The following is a 26,751-nucleotide window of genomic DNA, read 5'->3' as shown; positions in this document are numbered from 1 at the left end:
GTCTGATGATCCTTCTCTCCTCTCCTCGTCCGAGGATGAGGAGAGAGACAGCCCTAACAACAATAAATAAAAAATTGGCAAAACTGAAGCAAAGTCATGACATAACGACTGGGAAAACTGAAGCAAACTCATCAAAACCTGGAGAAATTAAACCTCATTGAGCGAACATTAAGTATCACACACGTTGTTTTATATAGAGCATCAACATTCATTGAGGCCGCTTATCAATCTACAGCACAGACTCATGTCAATCATCCATCTGTTTAGTCTGGTTGAGTTCTGTGTCGAGTTCTGTGTTTATTCTGCAGCCTAGAGCACGTCTCTCTACACAAACTCTGGAGAGACTTGGTCTCCAGACATCGCCTGGAACAGTGTGAACCTCACATCCAGACATCAAGGGAGGAACAGGGAACAGGAGCTCGGGGCCTCACAGCCAGACAACAGGGGAGGATCAGGGAACAGCAGCTCAGGGTGTCACAGCCAGACAACAGGGGAGGATCAGGGAACAGCAGCTCAGGGTGTCACATTCAGACAACAGGGGAGGATCAGGGAACAGCAGCTCAGGGTGTCACAGCCAGACAACAGGGGAGGATCAGGGAACAGCAGCTCAGGGTGTCACAGCCAGACAACAGGGGAGGATCAGGGAACAGCAGCTCAGGGTGTCACATTCAGACAACAGGGGAGGATCAGGGAACAGCAGCTCAGGGTGTCACAGCCAGACAACAGGGGAGGATCAGGGAACAGCAGCTCAGGGTGTCACAGCCAGACAACAGGGGAGGATCAGGGAACAGCAGCTCAGGGTGTCACATTCAGACAACAGGGGAGGATCAGGGAACAGCAGCTCAGGATGTCACATTCAGACAACGGGACAAACAGGGAACCGGAGCTCAGGGTGTCACAGCCAGACAACAGGGGAGGATCAGGGAACAGCAGCTCAGGGTGTCACATTCAGACAACAGGGGAGGATCAGGGAACAGCAGCTCAGGGTGTCACAGCCAGACAACAGGGGAGGATCAGGGAACAGCAGCTCAGGGTGTCACATTCAGACAACAGGGGAGGATCAGGGAACAGCAGCTCAGGGTGTCACAGCCAGACAACAGGGGAGGATCAGGGAACAGCAGCTCAGGGTGTCACAGCCAGACAACAGGGGAGGATCAGGGAACAGCAGCTCAGGGCGTCACATTCAGACAACAGGGGAGGATCAGGGAACAGGAACTCAGGGTGTCACATTCAGACAACAGGGGAGGATCAGGGAACAGGAACTCAGGGTGTCACATTCAGACAACAGGGGAGGAACAGGGAACAGGAACTCAGGGTGTCACATTCAGACAACAGGGGAGGAACAGGGAACAGGAACTCAGGGTGTCACATTCAGACAACAGGGGGGGGGACTGGGAACAGCAGCTCGGGGTGTCACATTCAGACAACAGGGGAGGATCAGGGAACCGGAGCTCGGGGTGTCACATTCAGACAACAGGGGAGGAACAGGGAACCGGAGCTCGGGGTGTCACATTCAGACAACAGGGGAGGAACAGGGAACAGGAACTCAGGGTGTCACATTCAGACAACAGGGGGGGGGACTGGGAACAGCAGCTCGGGGTGTCACATTCAGACAACAGGGGAGGATCAGGGAACCGGAGCTCGGGGTGTCACATTCAGACAACGGGAGGAACAGGGAACCGGAGCTCGGGGCCCTCACAGTCAGAGAAATATATAAAATACTAAAGAAACAAGCAAATACAATCCAACTGTCTAGTTTGATCAAATGACTGAGAATGAGATGGTGAAAGGAAAAAACATGTTCAATGTAATCTGTTCAATAGTAAGCAGCAGATGGGTGCTAACCAAACGCACAACCAGGAAAGAGAAACAAGAGGCTGTTATGAGTCTAGATAATCAACTATAACTCTATCTGACATAGGCCTGCTATATAACAACAATGTTCCACTGCAGTAGGTATATCCAATATGAACTATATCAGGGATGGGCAACTCCGGGGCCTGATTGGTGTCACAGTTTTGCCCCAGCTAACACACCTGACTCCAATAGTCAACTAATCATGATCTTCAGTTTAGAATGCAATTAGTTTAGAATGCAATTACACACACACACACACACACACACACACACACACACACACACACACACACACACACACACACACACACACACACACACACACACACACACACACACACACACACACACACACACACACACACACACACACACACCAGCACATGCCCTCTAAACTAGAAGATGCCCTTATTGCCAATGACAAACTAAGATCTGCTTTTAAAGAAAACCCAGTGCTAGATACTGTATATTATATACTGTATACACCAGTGGAGGCTCCTCGGAGGAGGGAAGGGAGGACCATCTTCCTCTGTGAATTTCATAAAAATCTATATAGCGAAACATTTAAAAAGTTATCCTTTTTAGATATAACTATACTAAATATATTCACGGCACCAAATAATTAATGAAAACACACTGTTTTGCAATGAAGGTCTACAGTAGCCTCAACAGCACTCTGTAGGGTAGCACCATGGTGAATGCCAGAATGCAACTAGCTTCTGTCCTCCTCTTGGTACATTGACTTCAATACAAAACCTAGGAGGCTCTTGGTTCTCACCCCCTTCCATAGACTAACACAGTAATTATGAAAACTTCCGGAGGACGTCCTCTAACCTATCAGAGCTCTTGCAGCGTGAACTGACATGCTGTCCACCCTATCAAAGGATCAGAGAATGAATCTAGTACTGAAAGCAGAAACTACAGCGAGCTAGCACTGCAGTGTATAAAATGTTGTGAGTAGTTGTCTTAAAGAGAGAAAGACAATAGTTGAACAGTATTGAACAATATTAAGGAGAAGTAAGAGAGAGAGAGAGAGAGAGAGAGAGAGATATTGGGTTGTATTTTTTAAACATTCGCTTTCACTTAGCTAGCAAATGCAGCTAGCTAGTTTAGCCTACTCAAACAAATAGAGAGGGATGCTATGTTAGCTAGCTGGCTACAGCTAGCCAACACCAGAACTCTTCCAAGTCAAGGTAAGCTTTGGTTTTATTAATGTATTGCCACCGGGGCTTGCCGGTGTAACTGATAAACTTCTTTCTGACTGTACACTGTACTGCATGATTGTAGCGAGTTTCCTAACGCGTTAGTTCTAGTTGACTATGATGTGACAACAATGTAGGCTGTGTGTAGAGGTAAGCGGTCATGATATGAAGGTTTGGCTTGGAAATGTTTTTTCGCCTGGTCACAGACAGCTAATGTGTTATGCACATAGTTTCGAGAAGGAATTATATCTACAACGAGCGAAGTGATCATGATGTTTTTATGTGGCTGCTACGAAAGTGAACTGTTTGCGTGCGATCAGGTGTGTATTCATTCCACCGATTCTGTTGAAAAACGTTTCGCAAACGGAACAAAATGGGGATAAACATACCTGAATTTGTCCAACAGAATCTTTAATTTGCAATTGTTGGACTAATGATTACACCCTACATTAGCTATCTGTAGGCAAGGCGGTATTGAATGTGTCACTGCCTCTCACCTTGACTGCTCAAAATTCTCTCGGCCTATGCACCTATGTTGTAAACTTTAATTCATAAGCTAGGTTGTAGCAACCTTATGATGTGTACAGTATCATGTAGTAGCCTAAACCAATCGATGTTACATTGAACTGGGTGAATGGAATATGAATGACAGTCATCCAATATGCTGTAATAGAAATAAGGCCATTATAAAATAAAAATATCATCCTCCCTCATCTTAAACGTCACCGACCGCCACCTTTATACACATTATCAGTAGAAAAAGCAACATCCTCGTCTGTTCTGACAGATCTTAAAGGTCAACCAGCTCTGTCATAGTGACACCCGCACACACAGACAGACAAGCACGCAGGCAGGAGTACACACAGGCAGCCTGGTTTCCCTCCTCCCCCATAGGGACCCACACAAGGAGGCGTCAGTGTACTGCGCACACACACCCACACTCTCCACGGGGAAGGCAGACAGACAGACAGATGGACGGATAGACGGACGGACAGACAGACAGACAGACGGGCGGACGGACGGACGGGCGGGCGGGCAGGCAGGCAGGCAGGCAGGATGGTGAGGATGACCTCTAACCTGTGTGTAACTAGAGTGTATCCCTGAGCCCTGGTAAGAGAATCTGTCCTGATCCCCCCCTACGGGTGATATACACCTTCACTAGTTTACTTATTAAAACAAGCCCCTTGAGTTTCAATGAATTAGGTAACGTCAGACAGTAACAACAGAGCAACGTGTACAGACACTGTGTTCTGACCTGGTGGTGTTCCGTGTGTGTGTGTTTTGTGTGTGTGTGGGGCAGGGGATAATTACCGCTCTCTACCGTATAACATTGGGGCAGATGACTATTCATGTGATTATTCAATGAGGTATTAGTACATCCAGCACACTATACATCTGTAACTCTGTATGTACAGAACAAACACACAGAAAATACATGTCCTCTGTATGGAACCTATTCTATAGAATAGATTCTAACGCCAACATCTTGGCTTATGTCAGTGAGCACCAACTCTACTGAGCACAAGGCACAGGGCCTTTCATGACCTTTGACCTCTGTCGTTACCTCTTACCTGTGTGACCTTATCGGTGACGTTGTGCGTTCGGTCCTTGACCTTTGGAGCGATGATGGTTTTCTCGGAGGACGGAGGGGAGGGGCACATCTTGTCGTTGTTGGCCTCTGAGAAGTTGAGCGTGATGAGGGGGATCTTGTTGATGGTGCTGTATCTGTTGAGGTGGGAGTCAGACGTGGAGCCCAGAAGACTGGATTTGATCTGGTTGAAGGGTCCTGGAGGAGAATTGAATGGAGAGAGAGGTTTGGAAATGGCTAGCGCTGTGATGCTAGGCTAGGCTAGGCTAGAGCGGCAATGCTATGGTAGGCTAGTGCGGTGATGCTAGGCTAGGCTAGCACGGTAGTACCTGACACAGCTTGAGAGTTTGACGGTATGCTAATGGTTTAAAAAGGGGACATCAAGTGCAGTTCATGTGGTAGGTGTGTCAATAGGCTGCTGTGTCTATTTGTTATGTGTGGGAGCGTGAGTATGGAACCGTTTTTTTGATCTTGAGTGAACTCAATTGCTGTCACAAGACAAGTGAACAGCCATAGGACAACAGTAGAAATACAACAGTCAAACAGATCCACCCTGCTACCTTCCATTCAACAACTGTAGAAATGACAAACTTGGTGTAATGAACAATTTTAGTGAAATAATTATGTCCACGAACAAAGAAAATGTATACTTTTTTCTCAGTCGTGAGGTTTTGACTCAATGATACCATATGGATATGGCTTTCATGATTCATACATCCACAAATACTTTATGTTACTATGCGAAAATACAGTACAACACTGCCATTAAACCTCACCACGTTGAACAACACACACACTGTCACACATAGTAACTACTGTACTGTGGGCAATATGGAAAAGAGAGGGAATGTGTCAACTGCTGATCCAAAGGAGAAGATGGAGGGATGACTCATTCTCCCATTTTCACAAACGAGTGTTGAGAATACAGTGAGTGATACTTACACATACAAAAGACATGCGCAGCTTGAATACATGCCACAGCAGCATTGTACGGTACAGTATGTATGCATTACAGACATATAGGAAAAGCTCAAGCCATACCCCCAGCCATCCAGGACCGAGACACTAGCGAATCAGGAGAGAGAGAGGGAGGGAGGTAGAGAGCAGCGTAAAGAGGAAGTGACCTCAGAGAGAGGGGAGGGGTCAAAGGTCAGGATAATTCTGCAGGCAGTTCCTGAGTGTCATGTTACATTTATTTTAGCAACATCAGAGTGATTTATTTTAGTAGAGGTAAAAAAAATCTGGCCACTATGTTATGGTAATGCAAAAATATCCTGGAAATCGGAGACATAAGGTCTAAAGTTAAGAATACAAACGATAGCGGATAACATTTATCAGATGCTCCTCCAAATGGAGTAGGTATCAGTGGAGGCAGGTGGGAGGCGCTATAGGAGGAAGGGCTCATTGTAAATGGAATATTGGAACAGTATCAAACACATCAAACATATAGAAACCACATGTCTGACTCCGTTCCATTTATTCCATTCCAGCCATTACAATGAGCCCGTCCTTCTACATCTCCTCCCACCAGCCTCCTCTGGTAGGTATTGATCCAGAATGCACTGTTAGGCCAGTAAAGAGATTGATTCCAGAGGAAAGTACAGTCATTTCATTCATTTCTGGAGGTTAAAAGGCTCTCAGACATTTGATAACATTCCGTTGACGTAGAATCCAGTGGAGGCTGCTGAAGGGAGGACGGCTCATAATAATGTCTGGAACGGTGCAAATGGAATGGCATCAAACAATTAGAAACCATGTGTTATATACCATTCCACTCATTCCGCTCCAGTCATTACAACGAGACCGTCCTCCTTAATTAAGGTTGCATCCAACCTCCTGTGGTAGAATTACTTACAGTATCATTACGTTTTTTATCTATAATAGTATGCTTCCACATGCGGAATGAATACGGTAGAGTGTTTAACTAGGGAAGTAGTCATGGATCGGAATACTTTTTTGGTAAAGTGGAGACAAAATGGAGGACGTTATTCAAGCAAACAGATAAACCACCACTCTATTCCCTTCAACTGTCTGACACAGGACAAAGGAAATAGCCCACCAGTTGTCTTTGGTCAAGGGGACTATTGGCAGCAGGCGAAGACAACTGTTATTATGATTCATTGATTATTAGAGATTTCCTGTTCTATGGAAATGAGGCAAGATTTGTTTTCATGCAGGTGCGTGGCAGGTCAAAAGTCAGCCTGATTTTTCCAAACAATCAGTAGGGATCTGCAAGCTTGCAGGGCACTCACAGGTCACTTCTTACTACAGCATGAATAATACTACTACTATACCGTGCAAGCCTCTATGGCATTCTCAGAGGAATTCATAAATGTATCAGTCCAGCATTAGCATTCAACACAGACTTATGTTGTTGTTGAATGGAAAAATCCATGCAGCAAGCAGTTCAGGCCATATATTCTATATCCGTGCTATGTTCAAGGAACGTGGGGTTGTTACCTTTGATATTACGACCATTGTCTGCAATTGCATGGTGTTGAGGAAGAGAGAGGGGGAAGGGAGGAAGGTGGAGGAGTGAGAGGAGATTCCAGATCTGTACGTAGCTAGCGAGTGATGGAAGACGACCCACATAAAAGCCCTATCGCCGTCGCACCATTCATTATCCTGAAGTAGACGTATTACAGTGTCAGTCGCAGGGGCCCTTCGAATGAGAAATGCAGATTCAATGGTGTAGGGAGGGATAGAAATATTAGCTGGGTACAGAGACAGGGAGAGTCTGGGGCTGTACTGTACCCCTCTTGTTGACTGGGGGTGGAAAGGTGATCTGTGATTCAGGAGTCAGGATAGATGTGGCGCTGCCTGATGACTAAGAGTAGGTACAGTTGAGCTGGGGGAGCTACCCTCATTCACTGATCCAAGGTTAGATTTGATTTGTACCACATGATAACAATGGTTGGGATTGGGACCAAATCTACTGCGTAAGAACAGCAAGGCCAAATTGATTTAAGATAGCATAACATCTCAGGGTGAGACGGATGGATGGAGACAAGCATTTCCGACCATGGAGGTGGTGTTGACTTACATACCTTCACTTGCGTGTCGGTCCCTGAAGGCCATCTTGGAGTTGGAGCCAAAACCCTCGATGTCCTGAGCGGAGGAGGCCCTCCGGATACTACACACACTCTCCCTGGATGCGGTGGGGGTCAGGCCTGGGATGGAGGGGGCCAGAGGGCCCACAGTCTGGGGCTGGGCCTGGGGAACCGCTTGGAGAACCAGCCTGTCCCAGAAGGGCCCCTTGGGGGACGATTGGTCCAGGGGTCCCGACACAGGGGTGGAGCAGTGGCTGGGGCCAATGAGGGCACGCGTGTCGTTGGTGTAGGAGGGGCTGCAGCTCTCCCGGGTGGGCAGTGATCGGAAGTCGCGGGTGGCCACCGACTCTTCACTGCGGCGGGGCGAGTCGATCATGACGGCGTCAGGGTCCTGCTGAGGGAGGGACTGCTTACTGATGCCCAGGAGGTGTAAGGCTGGGAGCCGGAAACAAAACAATCTACCTTTCCCTGGAGAGAGAGAAAGAGATAGAGAGAGTACAATTTTTCAACAGTGATGCTTGGAATATTACCAACAATAAGAGAAATCGTTTTTACAAAACTCTGCCCTTTTCAGAGTGGTTCATGATGACTTCATTCATTGTGGATTAATTCTTAATTTGATCTTGACTAGGTAGAAACAAGTAGGGGAAGATGGCGAACTGGATAGATGCTCTGTAGCTAATGCTAATCCTCAGTTTCCAGCTCACTCCCCAGATATCAAGCAGTGAGTGCCAATATTGTTCAAAAGGAGCTAGCCAACAGTTATTTCAAAAAGAGCAGCAAGATCAAAACAAATGCCTCTTATCCCAACGGCCTAGCTTCCATCTTCAGCTTCCTTCAATTATTCAGGGCTAGACGTTTGACGAAATAAAGCAACCACCATATATATTAGAGTCCCATAAAATATAAAATTACAACAGGTTTCCGATGATTGATTAATACCCTTGGAGAAAGAGATCATATTTGTCCAAGAAATGTTACAAATGAGTCTGTCAATGCATTATGAGTACAGTTTCTAGGAAGTCTGAAGTGGAGATATCTTGTATTTAAGGACTTTGGGGGCCTTGTCAGAAGATCTCATTTCAAATGTGTAACATGTTCCGGGTGACCTAACAAACACACAGATATACAGTGGCTATACACACAAACATGCACAGGTGCACGCATGTACACATGCACACACACATACACGCACGCTCGTGTTTGAAACTACAATCCCAGTCAGAACTATGAGGCATGCCTGTTTTCTCCTCCTGGTCTGTAGAGACATGCCATCATTAGTCTGTGCGTACAGTAACATGTTACAGTACATGTGTCTGTGAACACGACACCGCACCATGGCAACAGAACATATAGTACATACATTGATGATGCCAGATCGTGCCAGCTAAGGGCCATTGAGTCTAGTGAAGCATTCTTTCCTGGAACAAAAATCACATGTTATTCCCAGTGGTCTTCTCAGCCTCATCCAAGCACCCTTACAGAAGCTAACTAACACCCTTACAGAAGCTACCTAACACTGAGTAATGGGAAAGGGGAAAAAGGACAACCTATATACTGCTGGAGACATTGACGTCTTTATTTCTGTAATTAAAACAGTACATTTTTATTAAAAACTGAAAACATAAGTGAAGAATTTCATAAAATAACACAACTTCCAAAAGTCATTTTCCTGATGAAGTATTACTTTACTCTATAAATCTTAAAGCTAATACAAAAAACAAGCATAAACTATGAAGAAAAAAAAATACTCTCCGCTCCATATCCCTCTTGATATTTGGGCTTTAGTGAGCTAACGTGTGTCGTGGTAATTTCCTGTATTACTCAATAAAGAGAGAGAGAGAGAGCCAACCACACACAAGTCAGAGTTAAATTATATATTCCATTTTTAATATATATACAAGCTTCACCAAAGCCCTTTTTTCCTGCTACATGACATTTCAGAGGTTGAATTGTTAAAGGCAGTGTGGGGAATAGCAGAGAGATGATTGACAATGTTCAGCAGTGTTCTTTTGTTGTGCCCATAGCTCGTTTTTTCTTTGTTGACACTCCAATTTTCAAAGTTCACACAACCAATTTTAGACACTGTCATGTGTACACTTGGGTCATTTACTTTGAAGGTGTTACTTTTACACACCAGCTAGATTCCAATAAATAATAACACATATTTCAGTGGGAATGCATCTGATTCTTGGTATTTTAATTTGTCAATGGTTTAATTGTATCTGTCCCTATCAAATAAATGAATGAAGAAGTGCATAATCAATATATTAATGGAAATATAGGAAAGGCAACACGTCTCCCTCACCATAAGCATATCCACTTTATGCCCCCCCCCCCACACACACACACACACAGAAAACATAAATGACATGCTTTTAAGCAATACATTTTTTCCTTTTTAAGCTGTGTCTAATTACACCATTTCAAAAGCAGAAATACCTAAAGGCTTAGAATCCCTTAATTGAATAGCAAATGAAGCATACCGTCTGACAATATGCCAGAATATATACATCGAAAATCTGGTGTTTCTATGTCAAACTGTTTTGTTATATTTCAGTCTTCTGTGATGTATATAAAGTGTAATATTGGGATGAAAACTCTAAATGTAATACATTTCAACTCTATATCTGACACGGTACAGGTGCAAGAAAGCAAAGGTAACTGAACTAAATGACTATCGCCCCGTAGCACTCATTTCTGTCATCATGAAGTGCTTTGACACCCTAGACCCACTCCAATTTGCTTACCGCCCCAATAGATCCAAAGCCAATGCAATCACCATCGCACTGCACACTGCCCTATCCCATCTGGACAAGAGGAATACCTATGGAAGAATGCTGTTCATTGACTATAGCTCAGCATTCAACACCATAGTAACCTCCAAGCTCATCATTAAGCTTTAGGCACTGGGTCTGAACCCCGCCCTGTACAACTGGGTCCTAGACTTCCTGACGGGCCGCCCCCAGGTGGTGAAGGTAGGAAACAACACCTCTACTACTCTGATCCTCAAATCTGGGGCCCCACAAGGGTGCGTGCTCAGCCCCCTTCTGTACTCCCTGTTCACCCATGACTGTGTGGCCATGCACGCCTCCAACTCAATCATCAAGTTTGCAGATGACACAACGGTAGTAGGCCTGATTACCAACAATGATGAGACAGCCTACAGGGAGGAGGTGAAGGCCCTGGGAGTGTGGTGCCAGGAAAATAACCTCTCTCTCAACGCCAACAAAACAAAGGAGCTGATCATGGACTTCAGGAAACAGCAGAGGGAGCACCCCCCTATCCAGATTGACGGGACCGCAGTGGAGAAGGTGGTAAGCTTCAAGTTCCTTGGCGTACACATCACTGACAGACAGTCTGGTGAAGAAGGTGCAACAGCTCCTCTTCAACCTCAGGAGGCTGAAGAAATTTGGCTTGACACCTAAAACCCTCACAAACATTTGCAGATGCACAATTGAGAGCATCCTGTCGGGCTGTATCACCGTCTGGTACGGCAACTGCACTGCCCGCAACTGCAGGGCTCTCCAGATGGTGGTGCGGTCTGCCCAACGCATCACCGGGGGCAAACTACCTGCCCTCCAGGACACCTACAGCACCCAATGTCACAGGAATGCCAAAAAGATCAGCAAGGACAACAACCACCTGAGCCACTGCCTGTTCACCCCGCTATTATCCAGAAGGCGAGGTCAGTACAGGTGCATCAAGCTGGGAGCGAGAGACTGAAAAACAGCTTCTTACTCAAAGCCATCAGACTGTTAAATTGCCATCACCAGCACATTAGAGGCTGCTGCCCAATATACATAGACTTGAAATCACTGGCCACTTTAATAATGGAACACTAGTCACTTTAATAATGTTTACATATTTTGCATTACTCATCTCATATGTACAGTTGAAGTCTGAAGTTTACATACACTTACAGTATTTTGGAGTCATTAAAACTTGTTTTTCAACCACTCCACAAATTTCTTGTTAACAAACTATTGTTTTGGCAAGTCGGTTAGGACATCTACTTTGTGCATGACACAAGTCATTTTTCCAACAATTGTTTACAGACAGATTATTTCACTTCTAATTCACTGTATCACAATTCCAGTGGGTCAGAAGTTTACATACACTAAGTTCACTGTGCCTTTAACTTCTTTGATTTAGGGGGCAGCATTTTCACTTTTGTATGAATTGCGTGCCCATAGTGAACTGCCTCTTACTCTGTCCCAGATTCTAATATATGCATATTATTATTACTATTGGATAGAAAACACTCTGAAGTTTCTAAAACTGTTTGAATGATGTCTGTGAGTATAACGGAACTCATATGGCAGGCAGAAAAATGAGAAACAATCCAAACAGGAAGTGAGAATTCTGAGACTGGTCGATGTTAAAGTCATCGCCTATTCAATTCCCTGTAATATATGGATCTTACGCCTTCCACTAGATGTCAACAGTCTGTAGAACGCTGAATGAAGCCTCTAGTGAGATGTGGGGCCGGATGGGAGGTGTTTCAGTCATTGGTCTGGCAGATTGCCAGTTCTTGGTCACGCGCTTTCCTCATGATATCGCCTTGCGTTCCATAACTTCTACAGACATGAAGGAATGCTCCGGTTGGAACGTTATTGGATATATATGATAACAACATCCTGAAGATTGATTCTCTACAAAGTTTGACCAGTTTATTCGACTTGTAATATAACTTTTTGAAGTTTTCGTCCGACGTTTGCCTGCATCTGCGCAAGCGTTCGGACACGTGTACTAAACATGCTAGCAAAAGTAGCTAATTGGACATAAGTAATGGACATTATCGAACAAAACAACGATTTATTGTGGCGGAGAAATGTTGTTAAATCTGAGCGCCGTCTCAGATTATTGCATGGTGTGCTTTTTACGTAAAGTTTTTTTAAAATCTGACACAGCGGTTGCATTAAGAACAAGTGTATCTTTAATTCTGTGTAAAACATGTATCTTTCATCAAAGTTTATGATGAATATTTATATTATTTGACATGGCTCTCTGCAATTACTCCGGATATTTTGTAGGCATTTCTGAACATGGTGCCAATGTAAACCGAGATTTGTGGATATAAATATGCACATTATCGAACAAAACATAAATGTATTGTGTAACATGATGTCCTATGAGTGTCATCTGATGAAGATCATCAAAGGTTAGTGATTCATTTTATCTCTATTTCTGCTTTTTGTGACTACTATCTTTTGCTGGGAAAATGCTGTGTTTTTCTGTGGCTATGTACTGAGATAACAGAATTGTTTGGTGTGCTTTCCCTGTAAATCCTTTTTGAAATCAGACATGTTGGTTGGATTCACAACATGTGTAGCTTTAATTTGGTGTCTTTCATGTGTGATTTCATGAAAGATTGATTTTTATAGTAATATATTTGAATTTGGCGCGCTACATTTTTCTGGATTTTGGCCAAGTGGGACGCTACTGTCCCACCTATCCCAGAGAAGATAAACAGCTTGGAAAATTCAAGAAAATTATGTCATGGCTTTAGAAGCTTCTGATAGAATAATTGACATCATTTGAGTCAATTGGAGGTGTACTTGTGGATGTATTTCAAGGCCTACCTTCAAACTCAGTGCCTCTTTGCTTGACATCATGGGAAAATCAAAAGAAATCAGCCAAGACCTCAGAAAAAAATAGTAGACCTCCACAAGTCTGGTTCATCCTTGGGAGCAATTTCCAAACGCCTGAAGGTACCACGTTCATCTGTACAAACAATAGTACGCAAGTATAAACACCATGGCACCACGTAGCCGCCATACCACTCAAGAAGGAGACGCGTTCTGTCTCCTAGAGATGAACGTACTTTGGTGCGAAAAGTGCAAATCAATCCCAGAACAACAGCAAACGACCTTGTGAAGCTACTGGAGGAAACAGGTACAAAGTATATTCATCCACAGTAAAACGAGTCCTATATTGACATAACATGAAAGGCCGCTCAGCAAGGAAGAAGCCACTGCTCCAAAACCGCCATAAAAAAGCCAGCCTACGGTTTGCAACTGCACATGGGGGACAAAGATTGTACTTTTTGGAGAAATGGCCTCTGGTCTGATGTAACAAAAATATAACTGTTTAGCCATAATGACCATCATTATGTTTGGAGGAAAAAGGGGGAGGCTTGCAAGCTGAAGAACACCATCTCAACCATGAAGTACGGGGGTGGCAGCATCATGGGGTGTGGGTGCTTTGCTGCAGGAGGGACTGATGCACTTCACAAAATAGATGGCATCATGAGGTAGGGAAATTATATGGATATATTGAAGCAAAATCTCAAGACATCAGTCAGGAAGTTAAAGCGTGGTCGCAAATGGGTCTTCCAAATGGACAATGACTGTCACGGATCTCGTTGTAATGAGGATCGGACCAAAACGCAGCGTGGTAAGTGTTCATGATTTTTTATTAACCAAAACACTTGAACAAAATAACAACGTGAAGAAACCCGAAACAGTTCTGTAAGGTGCATAAACTAGACAGAAAACAACTACCCACAAAACACAGGTGTGAAAAAGGCTGCCTAAGTATGATTCCCAATCAGAGACAACGATAGACAGCTGTCCCTGATTGAGAACCATACCCGGCCAAAACATAGAAACAGAAAACATAGAAATAAAGAAACTAGAATGCCCACCGTAGTCACACCCTGGCCTACCCAAAATAGAGAATAAAAGCTCCTCTATGGCCAGGGCGTGACAATAACCCAAAGAATACTTCCAAAGTTGTGGACAAAGGACAACAAAGTCAAGGTATTGGAGTGGCCATCACAAAGCCCTGACCTCAATCCTACAGACAATTTGTGGGCAGAACTGAAAAAAGTGTGTGCGATCAAGGAGGCCTGCAAACCTGACTCAGTTACACCAGCCCTGTCAGAAGGAATGGGCCAAAATCACCCAACTAATTGTGGGAAGCTTGTGGAAGGCTACCCGAAACGTTTGACCCAAATTAAACAATTTAAAGGCAATGCTACCAAATACTAATTGAGTGCATGTAAACCTCTGACCCACTGGGAATTTGATGAAAAAATAAAAGCTGAAATAAATCATTCTCTCTACTACTATTCTGACATTTCACATTCTTAAAATAAAGTGGTGATCCTAACTGACCTAAGACAGGGTATTTTTACTTGTATTAAATATCAGGATTTGTGAAAAACTGAGTTTAAATGTATTTGGCTAAGGTGTATGTAAACTTCAGACTTCAACTGTATATACTGTATTCTATTCTATTCTACTGTATCTTAGTCTATGCCACTCTGACATTGCTCGTCCAAATATTTATATATTCTTAATTCCATTCCTTTACTTAGATTTGTGTGTATTGTTGTGAAATTGTTAGATATTACTTGTTTATATATTACTGCACTGTTGGAGCTAGAAATACAAGAATTTCGCTACACCCGCAATAACATCTGCTAAACATGTGTATGTGACCAAGAAAATTTCAGTTGGTTTGTTTTGGTCTCCTTTTTTTAAAACCATGTGTGTGAGGTGTATACTTTTGTTTCAAAGTAGATTTGTTTAAGACTACCAAGAATCACTCTGTGTGATCCTGATTTAGCCCACTGCAGTAGAACTACACGCAGGGAGCATGGCACTATCTCTGCAAACACACACAGATAAAACTGCACAGCAGCCAGTTCATGCACAAACACCATCCCCCGTTGCTATGATACCAGCTAGTAGTAATATTTGCATTGAATATTAAATGGAACTCAGATCCCCCCCAGTCCTGAAGTGAAATGGTGACTTTATAATGAAATAATAATTTGGATGAAGTAAAAAGAGAGAGGGATATCTAGAGATATGGTTCCAATCATCACTGAGGCAGAATAGAAAGCATTTTTTTTAAATGATCTTCTCCCTCAAGCTGTGATTCTGCTGAAGATGGATGGTTTAAAGTGGATATCCAGCCGTGCAGTCTAGGTGCTTAGTGCACTGTCACCGACTCCTACCGAAGAAGCTGCCACTGATCCCTTTTTCCCCTTTCAGTTTATTGGTTTCACCTGTTTTGTGTGTAGGCTGATTAGTCGGGCTATATTAGCCAGTAGGCCTGCCTGCTCTTTGTGCGGGATTGTTTTTGTGTTGCTTTGAGCACGTTCTAGTTTGACCATGTTTCATGCGTTGATTTTCCTCCGGACTGTTTGAGTCCCCCTGTTTGGGACATTTGTTTTGTGTGCGCCCTGTGTTTCGTGGGGTGGCTTATGTTCGCTTGTGTGCAATAAATAGCACTACCCTGAACTCTCTGCTTCCTGCGCCTGACTTCGCACCCACTATGCCCAGAGCGTTACAGAATCCTGCACCTTTACAATGGAGTAAAGCAGGAGCAGCTGCCACCCCCATACCATCAATGGAGGAACGCGTCCTCCATCGGATAGGATTGGCTATGGATCAGATGATGGAGAGAATGGACCAATGGGAGAGGAGTGGTCTCCTCTCTTCACCTCCGGTTCCTTCGACAAATCCACCTCCTCCTCCCTCCGCGTCCGGCTCCAGCGCCCTTCGTCTTGCGCTCCCGAGGGAGTATGATGGAGCGACGACTGGGTGCCAGGGGTTTTTGCTCCCACTCGAGCTGTACCTTGCTACCGTGAGACCAACTCCCTCGGGGGAGGTGAGTGTGAGTGTCCTCGACTCCTGCCTGACGGGTCGTGCTCTGGAGTGGGCCAACGCGGTCTGGAATGGCTCAGACTCGGCGAAGGAGCACTATCCAGAGTTCACCCGCCGCTTTCGTGCCGTATTTGACCACCCTCCAGAGGGCCGAGCAGCGGGTGAGCGCCTATTCCATCTTAGGCAGGAGACGAGGAGCGCGCAGGACTTCGCGTTGGAGTTCCGGACCTTGGCCGCTGGGGCTGGGTGGAACAACAGGGCCTTGATAGACCACTACCGGTGTAGTCTCCGGGAGGACGTCCGCAGGGAGCTAGCGTGTAGGGACGCCTCTCTCTCCCTCGACAAACTAATAGACATGTCTATCCGGCTGGACAATCTGCTGACTGCCCGCGGGCGTTCGGAAAGGGTTCTGTCTGTTCCACCTCCTAACATTCCCGCTCCCATTCCTATGGAGTTAGGGGGGGCCATGCCGAGGGGTACCGGAGGAGGAGGCTCCTCCTGCACCAGCTGTGGTCGGAGAGGACACACGGCCGACCGGTGCTGGAGGAGCCCGTCTGGGAGTCGAGAGGGCAGGCAGAACACTTCTCGGTCACCCCAGGTGAGTCAGCACCAAACTCACCCGGAACCCCCTGTTGGTCACATGTTTGTATTTATTTTTTTTCTTGACTTTTTTTCCCTCTTCCCAGCATAAGGCGCTAGTCAATTCAGGCGCAGCTGGGAACTTTATGGATTGCGAACTCGCCAGCAAGCAGGGAATTCCGCTAGTGCTGGTAGATTCCCCCTTACCCGTGCACTCCTCAGATAGCCGGCCACTAGGGTCAGGGTTGGTCAGGGAGGCCACGGTTCCACTGGACATGGTAACGCAGGGGAATCATAAGGAGCGGATTAGTTTCTTCCTTATCGATTCGCCTGCGTTTCCAGTGATGCTGGGGGTTCCCTGGCTAGCTAGTCACAATCCCAGGATTTTGTGGAGACAGGGGGTTCTCCAGGGGTGGTCAGAGGAGTGTTCAGGGAGGTGTATGGGAGTTTCCATCGGTGTCACGTCGGTGGAGAGTCCAGACCAGGTTTGCACTGTGCGCATTCCCCCTGAATATGCCGATTTGGCTATCGCCTTCTGTAAGAAGAGGGCGACTAAATTTCCACCTCATCAACAGGGGGATTGTGCGATAAATCTCCAGGTAAACGCTGCGCTTCCCAAGAGTCACGTGTACCCATTGTCGCAGGAGGAGACGTTGGCTATGGAGACAAACGTCACGGAATCTCTGGGACAGGGGTACATTCGGCCCTCCATCTCACCCGTCTCCTCAAGTTTATTTTTTGTGAAGAAAAAGGAGGGAGGTCTGCGTCCGTGCATTGATTATAGAGGTCTAAATGCCATCACGGTGGGGTTTAGTTACCCGCTACCTCTCATCGCTATGGCGGTGGAATCATTTCACGGAACACGGTTTTTCACAAAACTGGACCTCAGGAGCGCGTATAATCTGGTGCGTATTAGGGAGGGAGACGCGTGGAAAACCGCGTTCAGTACCACATCGGGTCATTATGAGTACCTCGTCATGCCGTATGGGTTAAAGAATGCTCCCGCTGTCTTTCAATCCTTTGTAGATGAGATTCTCAGGGACCTGCACGGGCAGGGCGTGGTTGTCTATATCGATGATATTCTGATCTATTCCGCCACCCGCGCTGCGCATGTGTCTCTGGTGCGCAGGGTGCTTGGTAGACTGCTGGAGCATGACCTATACGTCAAGGCTGAGAAGTGTGTGTTCTCCAAACGAGCCGTCTCCTTCCTGGGTTATCGCATTTCCACCTCGGGGGTGGTGATGGAGTGTGACCGCGTTAAGGCCGTGCGTAATTGGCCGACTCCAACCACGGTGAAGGAGGTGCAGCGGTTCTTAGGGTTTGCCAATTACTACCGGAGGTTTATCCGGGGTTTTGGGCAGGTAGCGGCCTCCATTACCTCTCTGCTGAAGGGGGGGCCGGTGCTCTAGGCTGGTGGCTCCGGTGGTATGTGAGGTGGACTCGGACATCAAGCGGGCGTTACGGGTGGAACCTGCACCTCCTCAGTGTCCGACAGGTCGCAAGTACGTGCCGCTTGGTGTTCGTGATCAATTGATTCGGTGGGCTCACACACTACCCTCTTTGGGTCATCCTGGTGTGACGAGGACAGTGCGGGGTCTCAGGGAGAAGTACTGGTGGCCCACCTTGGCTAAGGACGTTAGGTTCTATGTCTCTTCCTGTTCGGTGTGCGCCCAGAGTAAGGCTCCTAGGCACCTTCTTAGAGGGAAGTTACAGTCCCTCCCCGTTCCACAACAGCCATGGTCTCACCTATCAGTGGATTTCCTGACCGATCTTCCCCCGTCTCAGGGGAACACTACGGTTCTGGTTGTTGTGGATCGGTTTTCTAAGTCCTGCCGTCTCCTCCCGGTCTCCTCCCGGTCTCCCTACAGCCCTACAGACTGCGGAGGCGCTATTTACCCACGTCTTCCGGCACTACGGGGATTACAGCTGTGAGTCTTATTTGGTAAGTCTTTAAGAGTTTCACACCTGGATTGTGCAATATTTGCCTATTATTCTTTTCAAAATTCTTCAATCTCTGCCAAGATGTTGGAGATCATGGCTAGACAGCTATTTTCAAGTCTTGCCATAGTATTTCAAGCATATTTAAGTAAAAACTGTAACTTGGCCACTTGGGAACATTCATTGTCTTCTTGGTAAGCAACACAGTGTAGGCCTTGTGTTGTAGGTTATTGTCCTGGTGTAAGATGAATTCCTCTCCCAGTCTCTGGTGTAAAGCCGACTGAAGCAGGTTTTGCTCTAGGACTTTGCTTGTGCTTAGCCCTATCCGTTTCTTTTTATTCTGAAAAACTCCCCAGTATTTGCCAATGTCAAGCATGCCCATACCAATATTCAACCACCACCATGCTTGAAAATTAGGAAGGAATTACTCAGTGATGTGTTGTGTTGGATTTGTTACAAACATAAGGCTTTGTATTTAAGCCTGAAAGTGTATTCCTTTGCCATGAGGTCTTACTTTAGTGCCTTGTTGCATACAAGATGCATGTTTTGGAATATTAAAATGGGGTATATTTGTGTTATTCTTTTCACTCATTTCAGTCATTATTGTGGAGTCACTACAACGTTGATCCATCCTCAGTTTTCTCCCATCAAAGCCATTGAACTCTGTATCTGTTTTATAATCACCAATGGCCTCATGGTAACATCCCTGAGCAGTCTCATTCCTGTCTTGCAGCTCAGTCTTTGTAGTTGAATCTGTGCTTGAAATGCAATACTTGACTGAGGGATTTTACAGATGGTGTATGTACAGTATGGGGGACAGAGTATTATTATGTATTATTTCACACAGAGTGAGTTCTTGTAAATTTTATGTGATTTCTTAAGCCAAATTTTACTCCTGAACTAATTTAGGCTTGCCTAAACAAAGGGGCTGAATACTTATGCATCAACTATATTTCATATTTTGTTTCCACTGAGCTAACCCGGACGCTTGTAAGAAATCCCGCTATGCTCTCTTACAAACCATCGAACAGGCAAAGCGTCCATACAGGACTAAGATTGAATCCTACTATGCCGGCTCCGACGCTACAAAGGGAAGCACAGCCGCGAGCACCAGCTGTTCCGGGCGACTGTGTGAACACGCTCTCCGTAGCCGATGTGAGTAAAACCTTTAAACAGGTCAACATTCACAAGGCTGCAGGGCCAGATGGATTACCAGGATGTGTACTCTGAACATGCGGCAACTGGCAAGTGTCTTCACTGACATTTTCAACCTGTCCCTGACCGAGTCTGTAATACCTACATGTTTCAAGCAGACCACCATAGTCCCTGTGCCCAAGAACACCAAGGTAACCTGCCTAAATGACTACCGACCCGTAGCACTCACGTCTGTAGCCATGTGCTTTGAAAGGCTGGTAATGACTCACATCAACACAATTATCCCAGAAACCCTAGAGCCACCCCAATTTGCATACCGCCCCAACAGATCCTTGGATGACGCAATCTCTATTGCACTCCACTCCAAGAAAAAAGGAACACCTATGTGAGAATGCTATTCATTGACTACAGCTCAGCGTTCAACACCATAGTGCCCACAAAGGTCATCACTAAGCTAAGGACCCTGGGACTAAACACCTCCCTCTACAACTGGATCCTGGACTTCCTGACGGGCCGCCCCCAGGGGGTAAGGGTAGGTAACAACACATCTGCCACACTGATCCTCAACACAGGTGAGGGGGTGTAAGGTAGCCTAGTGGTTAGAGAGTTGGACTAGTAACCGAAATATTGCGATATCGAATCCCTGAGCTGACAAGGTAAAAATCTGTTGTTCTGCCCCTGAACAAGGCAGTTAACCCACTGTTCCTAGGCCCTCATTGAAAATAAGAATTTGTTCTTAACTGACTTGCCTAGTTAAATAAAGGTCAAATTTAAACATTTAAAAAATAGGTGCTCCTCAGGGGTGTGTGCTCAGTCCTCTCCAGTACTCCCTGCTCACCCATGACTGCATGGCCAAGCACAACTCCAACAGGCTGGGTTTTTGTATAGCACTTTGTGTCATCTGCTGATGTAGAAAGGGCTTTATAAATACATTTGATTGAACACCATCATTAAATTTGCCGACAGGGGGGAGGTCAGAGACCTGGCAGTGTGGTGCCAGGACAACAACCGTTCCCTCAACGTGATCAAGATAAAGGAGATGATCATGGACTACAGGAAAAGGAGGGACGAGCATGCCCCCATTCCTATTCTTATTGATGGGCTGTAATTGAGCAGGTTGAGAGCTTCAAGTTCCTTGGTGTCCACATCACCAACAAACTATCATGGTCCAAACACACCAAGCCAGTCATGTAGAGGGCAAGACAAGGCCTATTCCCCCTCAGGAGACTTAAAAGTTTTGGTATGAGTCCTCAGATGCACCATCGAGAGCATCCTGACTGGTTGCATCACGGCCTGGTATGGAACTGCCCAGCCTCCGACCGCAAAACGCTACAGAGGGTAGTGCGTACGGCACAGTACATCACTGGGGCCAAGATTCCTGCAATCCAGGACCTCTATACTATGGGGCTCCCGAGTGTCTCAAAATCATCAAAACCGGAACAACCATCTTAGTAACAGGTGAAATAAATCCAACTACAAACAGATTGGATTAGTTTAGAAAAATGTACTGTATCTTATTTATCTTTGTGTAGCATAAGATTAATCAACCATTCAATGTACATGCAAAAAAACACAGATATTGAAACAAACAATTCTGAAAATTAACCTGTAATAGAGCATGCTGGGAAATATGCTAATGATGGGCGTGGTTGAGGTTTTTGCTATACACAGAGTAAAATCCACATAACTAAACTCGCTCAACTCTGGTTATTAACATTAATTATTTTACACCACTGAGTGTTAAGTTCATTTAACACCTGAATCAACACTATAAATGTTACACTGAAAAATCTACACTTGGTAAAACCGGCCAATTTGCTGTACCATACAATACACTGCTGGTTCACTCAAACTCCCTTCTATTCTCTTACTCTCTGCTCAGTAAAATCGCAGAAAATACAAATTTGAAAGACAGAAATCATGGAAAAGATATCAACTCTCAGTACTGTTTATGTAAAATGATTAAGAGAATACCAGATACATGCACAAATATTCCCATTATAGGTACAGTTCAAAACATTCTCAGACCTATCTTTTTAAACTTATAAGATTACTCAAACTCCTGATGTTAAAGTGTAAACACTGAGGTAAACACTCATGCTCAGAAATAAAGAAAAATATAAAAATGAAAAAGCTTATTCAGATCCAGAAGGGTTTTTATGTAGAATCATTCTTGCCTTCCAAAGAATCCTTCTTGCCTTTCAAATAATCATTAAAAAGAAATCTTCCAAAAACAGTTATTAGTATAAAAAAGGTTCTAGGTAGAATCCTTTGCCTTTCAAAGAACCCAAGAAGGGTTCCAAGAAGGGTTCTTCAGATGAAAACGGTTCTTGGTAGAACTGCTCCAGAGTGGCACAGTGGTCTAAGGCACTGCATCTCGGTGCAAGAGGTGTCACTACAGTCTCTGGTTTGAATCCAGGCTGAATCCCATCCGGCCGGGATCAGGAGTCCCATAGGGCAGCGCACTGGGTTTGGCCGGGGTAGGCCATCATTGTAAATAAGAATTTGTTCTTAACCGACTTGCCTTGTTAAATAAAAATACACCTCAACCAAGAACCTTTTTGGAAAACTTTTTTCTATGAGTGTAGAAGTCAATGTCGTCAGAAGCACCCCAAGGGTGAATGAATAGTACTTCAACATCACATGGATATGCCCATACCATTGAATGACCGCCTCTGTTCATTCGCTCCTCTCAACAAGTAATGGAAACATTTTCTTGACATCTCCACCCTTACGACACAAAGCCAAAGAGACATGACTGACCACTGGCAATACATCCTATTGGCTCTCAAACATCCAACCATCAATGCCATTAATGGGTCCATACCAAGCACCATTTCCAGCAACCCTGATCAAAACAAAGAGAAAACCGACTAAGATGGCGTGTGAAATTAGACTATGGTTGACAAACACGCTACAAAGCAGCAATACATACTGTAGCAGCAGCACCTAATGCATGGCCGAGCACGCCCTAGGTCAAACTGAGGCCACAGCATCATTCTCTCTCTGACTCCCTCGCCCGACCCTTACGTAATTTGTGTGCATGGGGAATAATCAATGTTCATGTAGTAGCATTTCTGCATGGCTAACCTAATGTAGCAGGTGTAAAAGTAACGCCTGAACTGTGTTTCTTTCTTTCTGGCACGACAAGAAAAAAATGACTGTTGGGGGAGGTTCTTTTCTGCACTGTTGAACCAATCCAGTAAATGCAGAGGAGTTAAGATGGAGCGTTCCCTTGTTAACTTACAAAAGCGGAAGACGTATCACAGGCTCTCTTTCCATTGCATCCGGTTTTTGCCCTAAACCACAGAGGGTGATGCGTAACAGAATTCTGTGTTGGACCAGGTCTAATTGTGGTCTTTAGTTATGCAGGGACCGCTATGAGTCATGACCATCATCTATCTGCTAACAGAGGAACAGGAACAATTCCTCTGGAAGAATGAGGAAAAAATGATGTCCTGAAATGTACAAGGGCTAAATGTTCCAACCTAAATCGCCAAAGTGCGAAAACGACGAGTTCCCTGTATCAGATTAAAAGAGGCTTTGAGAGAAGGAGAGAGCCAAGGTGGGTGTGCAGAGTAAGACTCCACCTTGTAAATAAATCCATCTGACAGCAGCATTCACACTGCTGGGCTGTTTAGAAATTCAGATAGGCCTGATTTTTTTTCATGCCCCATTCAATTATGGGATTGCCCGCCCCACACTTTTGTCAGAGGTGCTTTTGAGGAACTGGGAGTGAGACCCTTATAAGAACAGCAGCTATAAAAATATCTTTCTCCAAAATTATATTTCTCCTGTCTGAACCGGCATACATAAAATAAATCAAAATACTAGCGAGCATAACATAGCTACGGAGGATCAATAGCGTCTAACAAATAGCTGGGGATTACATTTTATCACAAGCACTTACTGCAATTTGGCTGCAATTTGGGCTGCACGTGTGCCAAATAAAGAACAGCTTGTTGCGTTGTGGCCAAAATCCTTCAAAGGAGGATTTTGGAACCTCTTACCCTGGCACTTGACTGTTAAATTCATGGGTACACAAGCAATGGCTGCCAGTCCTGACTTGAATGGGAACTACCATCTATGGATTATATTTCTATGGCTGGTTGCGGCTGTAAATGTACCTTTTGCAAATTTCAAAATACTTAATTTCAAAATTCGAAAGCAAATGCCTACTGCTGAAAAGAGAAGACTAATCTGAAGCTTACAAAAACATTTTCAACAATGAAGTGATTCTGAGCAAACAGCAGTATTTTTCAAAGTAGTTTATCTGAGATATTGATACAAGCACATGGACCATCACAGATGAGTAGCCAATGCTTCATCTTCATAATTGGAAACAGTGCCTTTGGAAAGTATTCAGACCCCTCAACTTTTTCCACATTTTGTTACATTACAGCCTTATTTAAAAATTGTTTTTTATTTTTTATCCTTCGAAATCTAAACACAGGTCCCCAATAACACAGTGGCCTCCATCATTCTTAAATGGAAAAAGTTTGGAACCACCAAGACTTCCTAGAGCTGGCCCCTAAACAGAGCAATTGGTTGGAGAAGGGCCGTGGTCAGGGTGACCAAGAACCCGATGGTCACTCTGACAGAGCTTTAGAGTTCCTCTGTGTAGGTGAGATAACCTTCCAGAAGGACAACCATCTCTGCAGCACTCCACCAATCAGGTCTTTATGGTAGAGTGGCCAGACGGAGCCACTCCTCAGTAAAAGGCTCATGACGCTCGCTTGGAGTTTGCCAAAAGGCACCAAAAGACTCTCAGACCATGAGAAACATGATTCTCTGGTCTGATGAATACCAAGCGTCACACCTGGAGGAAACCTGGCACCATCCCTACGGTGAAGCATGGTGGTGGTGGCAGCATCATGCTATGGGGATGTTTTTCAGAAGCAAGGACTGGAGACTAGTCAGGATCGAGGCAAAGATGAGCGGAGCAAAGTACAGAGAGATCCTTAATGCTCCAGAGTGCTCAGGACCCTTGACTGGGATGAAGGTTCACCTTCCAACAGGACAACGACCCTAAGCACACAACCAAGACAACGCAGGAGTTGCTTCGGGACAAGTCTCTGAATGTCCTTGAGTGGTCCAGCCAGAGCCCGGACTTGAACCCGATCGAACATTTCTGAGGATCTGCAGAGAAGAATAAGAGAAACTCCCCAAATACAGGTGTGCCAAGCTTGTAGCATCATACCCAAGAAGACTCGAGGCTGTAATCACTGCCAAAGGTGCTTCAACAAAGTACTGAGTAAAGGGTCTGAATACTCATGTAAATGTAATATGTATTTTTTCTTTTCTTTAAATAAATAAGCAAAAATGTCTAAAACCTGTTTTCGCTTTGTCATTATGGGGTATTGTGTGTAGCTTGATGAGGGACGTTTCAAAAATATATATTTTAGAATAAGCCCATAACCTTACAAAATGTGGAAAAAGTCAAGGGGTCTGAATACTTTCCGAAGGCACTGTATATCAGGGCTTCCGTTAGGAAAATCTGGCGGCGGACAAAGTGACTGGGAAGATTTCAATTTATCGGACATTTGATACATTTACCGGTCAATCATTTGCAATGGTTGCGTAACCGATTAGGGCGTCCACCCACGCAGCCAGCACTATCAATAAACAAGGGATTTTGGTCAAATGAGCTACATTTACATGTCCCTAAAAACAGTCTATAACAAATTACAAAACAGTATTCCTTGTGTTTTGATGTGTAGCATGTGCAAAACTTTATAGCCTATTGTTTTATACTTTCCTAAATAAAATAATTGTCCACTTCACGGTTCAGCTGTCAGGGCGTTGAGCACTACATGCATCAGGGGCATGCATAGGCCTATTGGCTTAGGTTAGGTGTCCACTGTATGATGTTTTTGTAATGAGAACTTGTTCTCAACTAGCCTACCTGGTTAAATAAAGGTGAAATAAAATTAAAATAAATGATATTACTATTACAAAAATATGTATAAAGGAAGAGACGCTTAGGCCCCAGAGAGAGAGAGAGAGAGAGAGAGAGAGAGAGAGAGAGAGAGAGAGAGAGAGAGAGAGAGAGAGAGAGAGAGAGAGAGAGAGAGAGAGAGAGAGAGAGAGAGAGAGAGAGAGAGAGAGAGAGAGAGAGAGGAGAGAGAGAGAGAGAGAGAGAGAGAGAGAGAGAGAGAGAGAGAGAGAGAGAGAGAGAGAGAGAGAGAGAGAGAGAGAGAGAGAGAGAGAGAGAGAGAGAGATAGATAGATAGATAGATAGATGGGGCATCAACATGCATTTCTTTACACTTGTCAAATAGACTATTGCGACTGCTATACAGATATAGGCATACAGAAGGAAGCTAATTCGTTATGTTTTATTATAAAGATACGCATTATATTGTTTGATTATAAGAGTAACTTTGGTAGGTCTAAAATATTCTTTCAAACCTCAAGTTCAACTGTCGGAGTCAGTTGGAGAGCCGGTGTGCACTGCCTTCATATATTAGGCCTGCAGTATATTAAGCTAATAGCCACACCACACCAAACCTTCACAAAAGTTTCTAAACTTTATTAGGGTAATATCAAAAGTGCAGTAAGTCAGGCCATCGTTTATAGGGAAAATACGAGCAGGATATTATATCGCGGCAAGCACATCATACAGTTGGAACTTAATTTGGCCAAAGAAAATAACTCAAGGGAATGAACCAAAAACCTTATGAACTGGTTTACACCACAAAAGTTTTTGAACAGGCTATATTGCAGCATTTTCAAAGAAAACCTAGTGCCTACCGTAACCA

The 26,751-nt window shown here is 44.7% G+C and overlaps 1 protein-coding gene across 5 annotated transcripts in view; it reads right to left on the bottom strand.

Moving 5' to 3' along the window:
• LOC129840687 (potassium voltage-gated channel subfamily H member 7-like) overlaps nt 1–26,751 on the bottom strand; it is an 84,294-nt gene that overhangs the window by 30,087 nt on the left and 27,456 nt on the right. For 2 of the 5 annotated variants that reach the window (XM_055908761.1, XM_055908762.1), the window contains exons 4-7: nt 7,695–8,165; nt 7,108–7,128; nt 5,689–5,712; nt 4,631–4,845 (exon numbers count right to left, since the gene is read on the bottom strand). In XM_055908761.1, coding sequence (XP_055764736.1) covers nt 4,631–4,845; nt 5,689–5,712; nt 7,108–7,128; nt 7,695–8,165 — 731 coding nt within the window. The remainder of the gene's footprint in view (nt 1–4,630; nt 4,846–5,688; nt 5,713–7,107; nt 7,129–7,694; nt 8,166–26,751) is intronic. The other 3 variants (XM_055908765.1, XM_055908763.1, XM_055908766.1) reach the window with 3 other exon arrangements.

The sequence above is a fragment of the Salvelinus fontinalis genome, chromosome 41, assembly GCF_029448725.1.
Source record: "Salvelinus fontinalis isolate EN_2023a chromosome 41, ASM2944872v1, whole genome shotgun sequence".
Taxonomy (NCBI): domain Eukaryota; kingdom Metazoa; phylum Chordata; class Actinopteri; order Salmoniformes; family Salmonidae; genus Salvelinus; species Salvelinus fontinalis.
Note: the sequence above shows the minus strand (reverse complement) of the source record. Positions and strands in the feature narration are given on the sequence as shown.